The 15,181-nt window shown below is 42.3% G+C and overlaps 1 protein-coding gene across 8 annotated transcripts in view; it reads left to right on the top strand.

Moving 5' to 3' along the window:
- ASAP1 (ArfGAP with SH3 domain, ankyrin repeat and PH domain 1) overlaps positions 1-15,181 on the top strand; it is a 381,209-nt gene that overhangs the window by 198,394 nt on the left and 167,634 nt on the right. Inside the window, exon 1 of one of the 8 annotated variants that reach the window (XM_051844825.2) lies at positions 6,111-10,633. The exons of the other annotated variants lie outside the window; for them this stretch is intronic. Coding sequence (XP_051700785.1) covers positions 10,577-10,633 — 57 coding nt within the window. The 5' untranslated portion in view covers positions 6,111-10,576. Of the gene's footprint in view, positions 1-6,110; positions 10,634-15,181 lie in introns of those variants that run through there. 8 annotated transcript variants of the gene reach the window in all.

The raw sequence follows: 15,181 nt of genomic DNA, 5'->3' as shown, positions 1-15,181 counted from the left end.
ACTATGTCTCCCTTATTTTCTATGAAAGTTAGCATAGTGTTGGGTCTTTTGAAATTGCTGAGCAAAAAGCAGGCATTGCATCTATTGCAAGACAATGTTAAAAGGCTTAAAATAAACTTTAAAATACTAAATCAAACTTGTATTATTATATAAGGAAATTATTTTAAAAGAAAGAGTTTTCCTAATCACAGCATAGCAATTGCTTTTATACCATCTCTACCTCTCTAAACTTTACATTTCTAAATAATTTGCATTGTCACAATACATGCAATTTTATGCTCTAAATGGCATTTTGTAATATTTGCACATAACACACAGTAAGCAGTTGATACATGATAGTCTTTTATCCTAATTATTCCATATAGAATTTCTAGTAATCATACAATTAAGCATTCTGTTTGTATCATATTTTACTTTATCATTATACTGTTACTGGATTTAGACTATTTCTAACTTTCTTTTTTGTAAGATTTTATTTATTTAATTTAAAGGCAGAGTTCATAGAGAAAGAGAGAGAGAGAGAGTTTCCATCTGCTGGTTCACTCCCCAGTTGGCCACAGTGTCTAGAGCTGGGCCAATCCAATACTAGGAACCAGGAGCTTCTTTCAGATCTCCCACGTGGGCACATGGATGCAGGAACCCAAGGACTCGGGCCATCTTCTGCTTCTTTCCCTGGCACATTAGCAGGGAGCTGGATCCGAAGTGGAGCAGCCAGGACTCAGGTGCCCATATGTGATGCCAGCATGGCAGGCACTGGCTTAGCCTGCTACACTACAATGCTGGCCCCTCTTAACTTGTTTCTGATACATAAAAGCTGCATATTTATGGGCTACTATATGATGCTTTGATACATGTATACAGTAGTCCATGTTCCAGCCAGGATAAGCAAGTTTGTCTCCTCAAACATTTATCTTTCTTTGTGGTGAACTTTTTATATATAAAGTATAGCCCTGAGAAACACTGGCAACAGTGAGTGGAGATGTTTGATAACAGTTATATTTCTTCTCCCTTTTTTTAATTGTTGCAGGTGTAGCAGTATTTGTTTTGTTAGGAATTATAAGGATGAGATTACTATGTCAAGAGTAAGCAGTTGGCAGGTGCCGCGGCTCACGTGGCTAATCCTCTGTCTGTGGCGCTGGCACCCCGGGTTCTAGTCCCGGTTGGGGCACTGGATTCTGTCCCGGTTGCTCCTCTTCCAGTCTAGCTCTCTGCTGTGGCCCGGGAAAGCAGTGGAGGATGGCCCAAGTGCTTAGGCCCTGCACCCACATGGGAGACCAGGAGGAAACACCCGGTTTCTGGCTTCGGATCGATGCAGCGCGCCGGCAGTGGTGGCCATCTGGGGGGTGAACCAACGGAAAAAGGAAGACCTTTCTCTCTGTCTGTCTGTCTCTCTCTCTCTCTCTCTCTCTCTCACTGTCTAACTCTGCCTGTCAAAAAAAATAAAATAAAAATAAGCAGTTTTGTGACTTGAAATAGCTTCTCTTCTATGTGGGTTGTGGCCACTTCTCAGGAGCCTCTCCATTCATTGTTTTATTGTTTCTTTTGTTTTGTTTTATAAGACTAAAGAAGGCATTTCATTTTTGTTTTACTTGGAATTTTAAAATGATCAGTTTCCTGCATTAATATCTTTTGTCTCTGTGGTCTTCTGAGATAACAACAATGTAAGAATGCTATATACTAATTATATGTTAGAGTTGTCAACTTGGTCCATGATTTCTGTTGTAATGTCCCACACTCTTAATAATTCTTTTATCTTGGTTTTGTGTATTCTGTGAGAATTGTACTTTTCTGAACAGGATCTGTTGTTGCCATTAAAAAGTCAAGAGGGTTTGTTGTTTTGTTTTGTTTTGTTTTTTTGCTGTTGCATATAGTACTCACTTTTTTTTTTAACTCTCGAGTTTCTTTCTTTCTTTTTTTAATTCAGTTACTCGAATTGGTGTCCCAAAAAACGTTGTTTGGCAGATTATCAAAAATAAAAATAATTCCGATTTTAATCAATTTAATTGGGAATTGCCGGATTATAAAGTTAAACATTTATGTTAAAATCCTTGTCTTTGATGTTCTGATGTGTGCTGAGTTTCTCCAGGAGAAACATTAAGTTAACAGCTAGTGCTTTCCAAATTTGTTATGAACCCTACTCCCCATACTTTCTGCTACTTCTTGGAGAGTGTTCTCCAGAACATAGTATTGAGAACTGCTGCTTTATTCATTTTGTTATTTATTAACCTGATCAGTCCCTAATGAAAATCAGTCCTTCATGTTAGGAATCATCTTCATGCAAACATATAGCTAGGGTTTCTTGGGCTCCTCTAACAAATTAGCCTGTCTCTCTTTGTCAAAACATGTTACTTACCAATGACCAGATCTGTGGTTGGGGAATAAACAAGGGGTCTAAACTCATGACCAAAGTGGAAATGTCACCAGTGGCTTATAGACTGTGTTTCTGCCTATGACTTCTGTCCTCAGAAGCTAAGGAGATGAGCCAGCTGTAGAACCCTTAGTATGTGGCATACGTGAGCATGATAAGTGGGGTAAAACCCGTTTTCTTATTAGAGAAGTAATCAAGGGAAAGAACATAGACTGGGGTTAAACCTTGCAGAGTTAAAAGCCTGGTTTTGTTGTCATTTTACTTATTTATCTCTGGACACACCTACTTTCTGACTCATTAGTGCTTTTCTTATAAGGTGGACTTTCTAGAAAACTTCTTGGAGGACAGAGGATGCAAATAAAGGTCACATAGTGGGTGAAATGAGGATCTGACCAAAGCTATGGTTCCTCCTCGGAACTGCTTTATTTTTAACTTTATTTATTCAAGAGGCAGAGAGAGAGGAGAGAGACAGACAAACAGAAAAAGAGCTCTCCTCCACTGGTTCACTCCTCAGATGCCTTCAATGGCTGTGGGCTAATCTGAGACAAAGTCCAGTGCTCAATCCAACATTCTCACATGCATGGCAAGACTAAGTATTTGAATTACCACCTGCTGCCTCCAGGGTCTGCATTAGCAGGAAGCTGGAATGAAGAGCTGAGCTGGGACCAGAGGCTACAAATACATGGACCTCCCCATGACTAGGCCACATCCCCACCCTGCATAGAAATCTTTTTTTTTTTTTTTTTTTTTTTTTGGACAGGCAGAGTTAGACAGTGAGAGAGAGAGAGAGAGAAAGGTCTTTCTTCCATTGGTTCACCCCCCAAATGGCTGCTACGGCCGGCACGCTGCATCAATCCGAAGCCAGGAGCCAGGCACTTCTGGTCTCCCATGCGGGTGCAGGGCCCAAGCACTTGGGCCATTCTCCACTGCCTTCCCGGGCCACAGCAGAGAGCTGGACTGGAAGAGGAGCAACCAGGACAGAAACTGGCGCCCAACTGGGACTAGAACCCCGGGGTGCCGGTGCCGCAGGCAGAGGATTAGCCTAGTGAGCCACGGCGCTGGCCAGAAATCTTAAACAGAAGATCCTTCCCTAGGGTTATTTCTCTGTTGATATTTGTTGTATTACTTTTTTTAAAAATTAAAGTTCCTTTTATTTAAAACAAAATCTGGCATGCTAAGAGAGTTGAAACAGCAGAAGAATTTCCCAAGGACTTGAAAATATTTGATTTTTAGAAAAGCAGAAAAATGAGAAGAGACTGCAGATTGTTCTAGTCTGAGAAATTTCAGACTGGGAAAGTGACAACAAAAGAAGTCTGAGGGACAAACTTGGATGCCTGTTGTTCAAGGGCCCACGTGGAGTTCCTTCTGTGCCCCATGCAATCCAGCTCTGCTCTTCAATACAGCTCCTTGCAGCTGGGGAAAGAAAAGAGACACAGATGTAGTATCTTAACAGATAAAAAACTTTGAGATAGAAATGTAAGGAAAAAGTCATTATAACTGGTTAGTGCTCTCATTGCACCAAGGAATAAAGAGAGATTATTTCTCAATGGGGAAGGGAGGATGGCTTCAAAGAAAAGGTGTTTAAACATTTGGTCATGAGATTGTAAGAATCTTAGGATGGTGGAGAACAAGGCAGAAGACCTAAGTACTATGCAGAAAGGAGAGAATTCTACCTGCTGAAATTCACTTGTCCAGACTCCCAGAGTCCAGAAAGGGGTCTAGTACGTTTGGACACCATTAGCCTGAAGTGCCAGGAATTCAGTGTGAAAATGTAGGGTGACATAGGCAGGAAGACGAAAACATAGAGTCTGCAGAAGTAATTTTTGAGGTGAGAGAGGGTATTTATAAAAACATGGCCTGGATTTCCACTTTAGTATTTTAGGTGGAAAAGCCAGAGAGTGATATCATGTTTATATTTTAGTAATTTATATTTTAGGAACATTCTCCGTTAGTATAGACAATGGATGGGTAGAGGATGAAAGTGGGGAACCATTAGGAGGCTGTTAAGAGGGCCTTGCTGGGGCTTCACCAAGTCCTACAGGAAGGCGAGAGCCTTTGGAATGGGTTTAAGAAGTGCCATAAAGATAGAGCTGGAGGCATCTGATAGTCTGATTGGTACAGGGTGGTAAGTAAGTGAAACATGACTTTAGTTTCTTGCTGCCATCCATTGAAAGTACTAAATGGATTTAAGGGAAGAGGAAGAGTTTTGGAGGAAGCCTTGAGTTTGGGGTGTGGTTGCAGAGGAAGTGGATTGAGCCACAACAGAAATACTGAAGAGAAGTTCTGTTTGTGAAATATCCAGCTTATTGGCGCTTCCCTTTTCAGCCTTGCTCCTTTAACTTTCATTCCTAACATAACAGCCACAGTCATTTTTCTCATGGTCAGAACTAGCTACCTTACTCCTCCAGAACCTCTGTGGCTCAATCTTTGACCAACCGTTGCCTTTGCAGTAAAATCCAAACTTCCTGACATGGCCTTTTCCTCCCTGCAGTGTCTGGGCCCCTCTGTTTCTGTGTCCTTCTCGTGGCCACTCTCCAGTCACCTGGTCTCCTTGATGTTCCTTAACACCACACAGAAGTGTTGGCGTGCACTTGGTTGTTTTCTGTCTGCTCCACCGAAGAGGGGAACAGTCTTCTCTTCACTAGGTATCTCCACCTCCAGTTCAGAGGGGCAGATCTTTGCGGATGGAGGAGCCTGATCTGTTGGGTACCTGTCCTGCCCCTCATTCTTCAGTACAGACCTGACTTGAATGACCAGAGACAGGTCAGAAATACAAGTAGGGAATCTATCCCTCTTTTTTTTTTTTATTACAAGAGTACTTCCAACAGTTTGTGGGAAAATGAAATTAAAGTGCTAAGTTTATTATGGTGCCAGAAGCTTTTTGAATTCATGAATAGTTATTCACGATAAGTATTTTCTGTGAGCTTATAAGCTCTCGTTTTCAGGAATCTAACCGTATTCTCAGTGCTGTTTTTCTATAACTCACTAATATTTGAAACAGTACCTAGAAGCTTTCACAGCCTTTCATCTGTCATTGTGCTTGATTTTTACTCGTAAGCCCACTTATGATGTGAGAGCAGATGCCCACTATCAGTTTTAGTGAAAATGATGCCCATTGTCAGGACTGTGTTCTCAACTCATGGAGTCCAAGGAGGCTTCAGTTCCCTGGGGAAGACCCTTGCTGATTTGAACACCCACAGTGCCGAGGAAAGTGCTGAGCAGGTGGACACATATGACACAGCTGATAGGCACCTTGAGTCTGCTCGGGTGGGACAGTCCCAGCTAGCCAGAAGTTGATTTCCTTCACTTTGCTGTTTGTCCCCCCTTTAAAAAGCTACTTAGGGGGTCTCAAAGCGTTGATCCCAATTTCTCTGACTTTTCAGAGAGCCTTTGGACATAGGAAGGGAAGTGTTTTTCCACTGTTAGTTTAGTGGCCTGATCATTGAATCTTTGGCCCATTTTTTAAAAAAGAGTTTTCTGTGCTCTGGCCCTGGCTGTGTTGGGCTGGAAAGTGGAGAGCACATGACTTTAGGATCTGGAAGACCTGGTTTTGAATCCTGGCTGTGAATCTTATAGTTGCCTAATCTAGAGTCCTTCTCAGCTTCAGTTTCCTTGTTGTAAAACATGGGTACTGGAAAGCTCTTCATAAGTGCATAAGGAATAAGTAAATATATACAACACATTGTCATTTTCTTTTTTTTTTTTTTTTTTTTTTTTTTGACAGGCAGAGTGGACAGTGAGAGAGAGAGAGAGAGAGAAAGGTCTTCCTTTAGCCGTTGGTTCACCCTCCAATGGCCGCCGCGGCCGGCGCGCTGCGCTGATCCGATGGCAGGAGCCAGGAGCCAGGTGCTTTTCCTGGTCTCCCATGGGGTGCAGGGCCCAAGCACCTGGGCCATCCTCCACTGCACTCCCTGGCCACAGCAGAGGGCTGGCCTGGAAGAGGGGCAACCGGGACAGAATCCGGCGCCCCGACCGGGACTAGAACCCGGTGTGCCGGCGCCGCTAGGCGGAGGATTAGCCTAGTGAGCCGCGGCGCCAGCCAACACATTGTCATTTTCATCATCATGAGAGAAGGGAGACAAGAATAAGCTAAGAATCTGAGGTCTATTAGGGAAGGGAGGAAAAGAAGCAAACACCTGTCTCGTGCCGGGTGTGAAGAAGACGTTAGCAGTACCATTAGTGTCAGAGACAGTGAGGAACTTGATAGCCACACAATCAGTAAGTGCTAGCCAAGCAATGACAGTAGGGCTGATGGCCTTAAGACCGGTGTTCATGGCCGTGACATCACACTTCACATGATGGGCCTGGCTCCAGCACTGGATTCTGCTTCCAAGACGCAGAAGCCAGACCCTGTAACAAGTGGTAGCGATGGCCAGAACACTGATGATCACTTGGAACAGTCGTTAATCCTGGGGATGACTTAGCATCAGATGGTGTGGGGCCAGCTAGGGTTCTAGTGAGGAGGTGTAGAGAATGAGCTTCCCTGAGAACAGGAGACTGGGCTGTGCCATCAGAGATGAGGTGGGTTCTCTTCATAGAATATAGGGAATGACTGTACTTGTTTGTGGCAACGGGTTTAACTTAAAAGGGTCTTGGAGGGGCTCCGTCTTACTTCCCCCGTTTGCACTGCTAATCCTGACATCAGAGCAGAAGGGGTGGGTTTGGAAGAAGAGAGGTTTGGATACGATGGCCAGCCAGGACCTGTCCCATACTCATCTGGCAGCTCTTTCCTTCTCTGGGCTTGCTTTCCCCATGAATGGATGATGAGTGGGCCTGGAGGGAAGCAGGCCCTTCTCCCTGGGCTGCTTTTGCTTTGTTCAGAGGTAGCATTTCTGAAAGCCTGCCTTTGTAATCCTGAGTGATTAATTGAGGGCGGTATGTTTTGGCCAGATCCAAGGCCTTTACAAAGGAAAACAAAATAGTGTTATTACTGATAGGTCATAGTTGTGACTGACTTTTGAAAGGTAGGATGAGCCTTGGGGACACTCATAGCCACAATGAGCCATGAAGAAATTAAAAAGTGAACATTTCTACATATGGTGCATGCGCGCACGCACACACACACACACACGATGGTGCCGTGTATGCCTTAGGTAAGAGTATTTCCTTCAAGTGATTGGAACAAACAGTGCTGCAAGTGGCACATTACATCTTTGCCGCAGATCTCAACTGTGAAGGAGCTTGTCAAGTGGGCCCGAAGCCTCAGCAATCTAGCATCGGAGATCTTTGCTGTTTTCCAGTCACACTCCATCCCACGCATCATTCAGCTACAGGTGCGGCGGACACTGAGTGTTTCCAATTGAAATCTGAATTCTGGAGACTCTGAATCTCAAGGACATTTTTTTTAACATCTAAAACAGTCCACATAAACAGTCAAACCTTTATTTGTAGGTTACTGATCAACTTTCCATTGTTTGGCTGCGTTATGCAAATCAGGTCTTATTTTAGGGTGATCATTTCCCCTTGTATAGCAACCTCAATCCACTCATATTAATCTTGAAACTAACAAGCAATAACATCTTTCCCCCTTCTTTTCATGTAAGCTATTGCTGCCGTGTCCCTCTCTCTCTGCTCACAGGTATTCTGGGCTGCTCCTTCCTGTCTGAGCCCTCCTGTGACTGCTGGGGTTGTCAGATTGTCACACAGGATGAAGCACCTCATGCTTCAGCTACCCAGATGAACAGAAGAGGGACTGGGCTTCCAGCTCCTGTTTCTGCTCCACTTCTCCCCGCCTTCACTTGTCTTTCATGCTGCTTCTCGGCCTCCAGTGCTTCCTTGCTTGTTCAGAGAATAAGGTAGATTGCTGTGAATGTCATCTCCTCCGTGAGTGCAGGAGTTGAGGATGAGGAGGACCCAGAGAGCTCCTGGCACACAGCAGATACTCTTAGTTCCTTCCTTCTCTTTTTCCCTTTCCCCTTCTTTATGTATTCCTGGGACCCCCATGGAGCTTACTTTGCTTTTCCGAATGTGTGCCTTTTAGACAGGCTACTTTCACTCAGTTTTGTGTCTCCATGGCCTAGCTTATACAACCAGTGTTTAGTAAATGTTGGGTGAATGAACGGGTAGAAAGATAATTCTAGAGGGGAGAAATGATGAGGCGTTATTTGTCAGACTAGTTGTATTTTAATTTCATTTATGGCCACTGCCTCTATCCTATAGAAATGAGGACATAGATCTTCTTGGGATAGAATTCATTGTACCCTCTTGATCATTTCGGATTCTTCCACCTCTTTGGGAATGGGCATTCTTGTTTTAGGTCCGAGAGTCTAGGACATCTCTTCACTAGTGTGGGAGGAGTGGGTGGGAAAATATCCACAATATGCAGGCTGCAGTTTTCCTGACAACCACCCACAGGTCCTCAAATGTCACACACAGTCACAAGAGAAGCATTCGTTCTTTGATCATCCATTGATTTGCTTGTTCAGTCAGTCACTTTTTACTGAGTGCTATAGGGAGCCTGTTATCGTCTACATGTTGTAGCCTTTTAGTCTGAGTCAGAAGGTTGCAACAGGGTGATCTGCCCACCTTGAGTCAGCCCTCCAGCTACATCATTGACTAGCATGGGCCCTTAAAATTAACTTAATCATGTAGGAGCACATCAATGAGATTGTTTCAGAGTATTAACGTTATGTAGGAAGTAAAAGGGTGTGAGAGTGAGTGGTGTTCAGAAAGGCCCTTTCACAGAAATGACATGGGAACTGGATGCTTGCGAAAAAGAAAAGGTGCAAGCCAAGCCCCTTTAAATTTGAGGGGAGGGAGTTTTGAGGAGGGGATTTGAGCAGAGAGACCAACAATTGCAAAAGCTCTAGGGTAGAATAAGCTTTTGGGTCAGAAAGACTGCAGGTGTGCCTGGAGCCTAATGAGCAGTGGAGGGTGTAGGAGCACAGAATAGAGGGCACAGAGCTAGATCACATGGGGCCTTGTGGGCAGCAGCGAGGACCTAGATATTATTCAAGCCATGCATTCATTCATTCTTTGCTTGAGAGACAGACAGATGGACAGACAGAGCACATGAGTACACTGGGCTTTCCTTCAAGTAAGTAAGCTCTTATTATGTGAAGAAACAAGCATTATTATTTTTTTGTATATTATTAGATTACTCCTGTATTGTCCTTACAGTTTTTAATTGACTGAGTAGGGGAAAAGGCCCAGGTGCCTCAACACCTAAAACATAAGATAACGAGTGGATGGTAAGACAAGTGTGGATAAAGCGCTCGGCTACCAAGACTTGATAGTTCATAAATAACTTCTTTTATAGATCATATCAAAAGCAGTACCAGGTTTCCTATTTGCTCTTGCCTCAAAGGATTTTGTTTTGTTTGGTTCTGCTGAGGGGACCTGCAGCCAGTTAAGTATAGGTGATGTAATAGTTGGTTTTCACACTTAGGCCTATGCCTGTTGCAGTTCCTGGCACACTTATGGAATGAATACATGAGTGAGTGATGGGAACACCCAAATTCAGTAATCCACAGAACAAGTAATGTGTGGTTTCCATGTACCACTCCCATTTTTTGAAATCATAGATATTTTTCATTATCATTCCTTCTCCTGGCATGTTTTTAAAACTTTTTAATGTATGTATATTGGTTTGAAAGAAAGAGACAGGTCTTCCATCTACTGATTAACTCCCCAGATGACTATACAGTTAGGGCTGGGCCAGGCTAAAGCCAAAAACCAGAAATTCAACCCAAATCTCCCACGTGGGTGACAGGAACTCAAGTACTTGAATCATTCTTCTGTGGCCTCCATGCGTGCACATCAGCAGAAAGCAGGAATTAGAAGCTGGAATGGAGCTGGGACTGTGATGTGGGTTGAGGACATCCTAAACAGTGTCTTAACTGCTGTGCCACCTCCTGCCTTCCATCTTCTTTATTCTCAACTCTTTGTGATCTCATTGGACTACTGTCTTCATATTAGAATTGTACCCTTGTACATTCTATCACATGGGGCCTTGCAGTGAGTAAATAACTTACTGATTTAGCTGTGAGGTAGCATGACAACGTACATCACTGTTTCATCCTCAAAAGTCTTTATGCGAAAGGTAATTAGGCATCTAGTGTCTCCAGTAGCCTGCACATTGCTCTGCAAACCCTCACCTCAAGATCGCATGATTGCCTAGCAGACAAAGGACTGGAGTAATCATGATCTGAACCAAAATTAGGCCAAAGGAGTCTTCCTTGCCACAAGTCTTAGAAGAACATTTACTTGATGGTGATTGTGGGACATACTGATTTTCGAAATGATCTCTGGATACATCTGAACACAGTAAGTGGAGAAGTTCTCTGTTTTTCCCAGACAAGTAAAAATTCCTTTCATCAAAGCAATCACTTTGGTTTTAGGAGCACTTGTTTTGGAGAGATTTTGCCATCTCTGTTTCAGGAACTTCTCTCTTGGATCCCTTTTAGAGGATAATGATTGGTAGCTGTTTTTGAATATCTGCTCTGAGCAAAGCTTTAGGCAAGCTACTTTTAAGTGCATTAATATGTCAAATGCTCAGAGTGTCCCTGGAAGGTAGGTGTGATTTCTCTCTACCTCACCATATCTCTCAGATATTCTGTGCTATGATTTTATTGTCATGCACTTTCTTTTCTGTAATAAGATTTAACTTCAAAAATGTATGCCCACTTTAAAATACCGAATATACCAAGATAATTTTTCCTACTTCAGTACGTTAAGAAGAAAGTGCTATAGACTTAGAAATTTAAAAATAGAAAATCTTAATGAATGATGGCAGTAGTATTGCCATTGCCCATTTAACATAAGGATATTATTTTCAATAAAATGTTTTTGGAAAATGCCAAGAATAACTATTTTACGATATAAGACTCAATTAAGATGTATAAGTTCTGCCTGTCCTGTTAAACCATTACTATCAACACTGTATGGGCATACGTGTTATATACATATGACTGTACAGATAACATACAAGTTTAAACGCTGGGTATTCAAACATTAGGGAAAGAATTATAGAGGAGGGCCATATTTTCTCTTTTTTTTTTTTAAACAAGTTTTTATTTGATGAATGCATTTTCTCATAGATACAACTTTAGGAATATAGTGGTTCTTTCCCCCATACCCACCCTCCCACCCTAACTCCCATCCCATCTCCCTCTTCATTATGGTTCATTTTTAGTTTGATTTTATATACAAAGGACCAACTCATGTTAAGCATAGATTTCAACAGTTTGCACCCACCCACCCACACACAACATGCAGAGTACAGTCTGGGAACAAGATTTGCAGTCAATTCTCATAGTATAACTCATTAAGGACGGAGGTCCTACATGGTGATTAGTACACAGTGACTTCTGTTGTTCCTTTAACAGTTAACACACTTATTTATGACATCAGGCTGTGGAAGCTTTTTGTGACCATAGACACCATCGGTATTTGGACACGGCCATAAGCAAAGTGGATGTTCTCTCCTCCCTTCAGAGAAGAGTACGTCCTTCTTTGAGGGGCCATATTTTCTGAATGTAAAACTTAATTCAACCATTTTCAAGGAAAATGTTATGTTGGACACTTTGTGGAGCTGATCATACTGAGGAGTTCATTTATTCAGTTATTTGTTGCTTCATTTCATAAACATTTCTGAGCACCTGCTATCTGCCATATTCTGGGAATGGGAATTCAGCTACAAACAGGTTGCAAAAGGCTCCAGCCCTCAGACTTTCCATATGCTAGTGGAGAAAGAGAAATACCATAAAAGAAAACAAGTCATGAACGTGACCATTTCCAGCCATGGTTGTGTTAGGTAAAATTAGCATGAAGTATATTCCAGAGTAACCCTTGGGTCTGCTGAGGTTGTGGACTGCTTTATGGTGTCCAAAGAAGGCCTCAGAAGGAAGAGCTTTTGTTCTAAAGCCTGTGTAAGAAGAAAATACTAGTCATTTGAAGACAAAGGAGAGAGTTTCAGGCAGAGGAATCAGTTAGTGCTGATGCCCTGAGCTAAGGGACAAGTGTGGCTAGGTTCATGGGTGGTTCTGGGAACGTGTGTTGTTACACTCTGCTGTGACCAAGGAATCCCACGCAGCTTGGTAGCGGGAGGGATTGGAAGGTCTCATGTGCCCTCAGGCCTTTCAGAATTTCTCATTTTTATGCCCAATTCGAATAATTTTTCTGAATCCTTTTGGTTGCCAGCTCCCACATAATACTTTTGTCACAATGGCTTCTCTGCAGCCTCTTCTGAATCTTTAGAAGCCTAAATCTTCTCTGTACTTGGAATTCAAATAACCAAACTTGCTCAGACTAGATATGAAATAAAAGAAAAAAATCTCCATATAGGTTGAAAGTGCTGCTCTCCTAGATTAATGCCTTGCCTTTTCACTGTGCAGAAAATGTGAAGTTGCTGTATTGCAAAATTTTAGATAGATAAGGCCTTAGTCTCTTATTAAAAACGAGCATGTGTTCCTGTATTCGTTCATTCTTTGCCTGTCCATCCTTTTTGAGTGGCTTCATTCCAAATGCACCCTTAGAAATGAAGACGTATACGTTATCAGACTTAATGGTTTGAGAGATACAAGTTTTCTGGCTCATATGTCTGCCATCTCTCTTTAGTCCTGATTTGACTTTACGTATGTGACATTTCAGAGGATGTGACTGCAATTACTTGTCTGGCAGTTGAAGGAGTGGCTCTTGGTGGCACATTGAGATGTATTATATCTAGAGGGAGCTTAGCTGATTGAAGGACAGTATCCCCCAGCTCTCTAAATCACGGGGCTCTTAAAAGTGAGTTTTGTTTGACTTCTTTTTGCCAGTGGCCAAAAAGCAGTGCTTAAAAGAAGTGTCACCCAGATTTCACTGTGACTGCAGCTGTCAAGTTGGAATGTTCTTAATATCCTCTAAAAGTAACTATGTGGCCTTTATGCCCTATCAGTTCATAGATGAGTCGGTAAAACATTGACTATAAATTCTGAGACTTTACCACCTACACCCTAAGGAAGTACATAGATGGTCTCATGAAGTATTACAGCTGAAATCCTCCACGCCACTTTGCTGATTCAGAGTCATTGTCTTCACATGCATATAGACATTAAAGCCTACTTGTTAATCTCCTTTCTGAGTGCACTCATGTGGTCATTGCCTTCTGAAACTCACATTCATGAGAGAAGTGTTAAGTCAAACCTTCTTGGATGCTTTCTAGATCATACTAAGCATTTATTAAGTATTACTTTTCTCTAAAGTACAACTCTTAAATCTCTGCAATAACCTGAATTTTGTCTCTCTCCTGAAACTGTCTTGTAAAACATTTCCTTGAGCTTACATGGTGTGCAGTATAACTGGTGTGCAAGGTGCTTGAGGTACTAAACAGATGAGCATTTTCCCTAGAAGTTTGAGATACAAAATCATTTCCAGGGTATTTTCTATTAATGGTGAGTAGTCCTGGGTTTTTATTTCTTGTCTCTACAACAGTTTTAAACAAAACAAAAAGACATAAGTGAATTTAAAAAAAACTGAATTAACAGAAGTTCAAATGAGCTGCAACTGTGACAAAACGTTGGGGAGCTGGAATATAAATGACAGGCACGGTAGATGTAGAGTTAGACTTGGAGTCTTAAAACCCTAGTTTTCATCCCAGCATCCCAGTAGTGAAAGCTTAGGCTTTGAGATTCAGTAGACAGTAGTATAAAATTCAACTTTAGTACTTTCGGGCTCTGTGACCATAGACAAGTTGTTTAATCTTTGACTTGCTCCCTTTCTACAATCATTCGTTGGAGTCCCACCAAGTTTCCTTATCTGAAAAATGGAAATGATGCTTCTTAAGGTTTTTGTAAAGATGTAAACATAAATAGATAATTGAAAGCAAATTATTTCATATAATTTGGTATGTCTCATATCACAAGCATTATGCCTGGCTTGTAATAAGTGCTCAGGAAATTTTAGTTCTTATGTTACTTAGCATTTGTAGTTGCAAGGAACAGAATGTCTGCTTCAACTGGCTTGCGGGAGAAGGAATTTATTGTCTGAGTCCTCTGCCTGCAGGAAGGTTAGCAGTGATGAATGCGTTGGGACAGCTGGAAACAGGACACTCTTTTGTCTTTGGTACATTGTGTCTGTTAATGTCATTCTGTCTGGCCAGATTCCTCCATGGATCTGTAAGTAGAACTGCGGTGGTTCCAGGCTGACCTCACAAAGATACCGAGCACTGAGATCTCTGTTCTCCAGTCCGGAAATCCTAGGAAAGGCCTCTGAGCCCAGTGTGGGTCAAGCGTCCACCCCACCAGCCATTGGTGTCTAGAGAACAGGACTTGAAGGAAAATGCAATTAAGTCTGTGTTAGAAGGGCAGGAATGACCATTTTCCAGAAGAGTAATAGCAGTCTTTGCATTTACCCTTTTCTACTCTGTGTGATCTCCAGGAGGGTACTTCATTAACCTCCGCAGACTTCAGTTTCCTAAAGTTCTGAGGTTTAGATGATGTTCTGGATGTGAATGTATATTTAAAGGGTTTTAAAATTTATTTGTTCTGAAAAGAAAAGACAGAAATCTTCCATCCACTGGTTTATTCTCCAGATGCCCACACAGCCAGGGCAGTGCAAGGTCAAAACCTGGAGCCCAGAAATCAGTCTAGGTCTCCCATATGGGAGGCAGGAACCCAACAAATGAGCCATTACCTGATGTCTCTAGGGTCTGCGTTACCAGGAACCTGGCATTGAGAGTAGAGCTGGGACTCAACCCCAAGCACCCCAATATGTGATGTAGGAGTCCCAAGCAGCATCTTAGCCAATGCACCAAACACCTGCTCCAATCTAATGATTCGGAAACTTTATGTATACAAGGTTTTCATTGTTGCTAACTGTATTGTTCCTGCCCTC

Source organism: Oryctolagus cuniculus, chromosome 6 (assembly GCF_964237555.1).
Source record: "Oryctolagus cuniculus chromosome 6, mOryCun1.1, whole genome shotgun sequence".
Lineage (NCBI taxonomy): Eukaryota > Metazoa > Chordata > Mammalia > Lagomorpha > Leporidae > Oryctolagus > Oryctolagus cuniculus.
The sequence above is the reverse complement of the archived record's forward strand: the minus strand, read 5'-3'. Positions and strand labels throughout refer to the sequence as shown.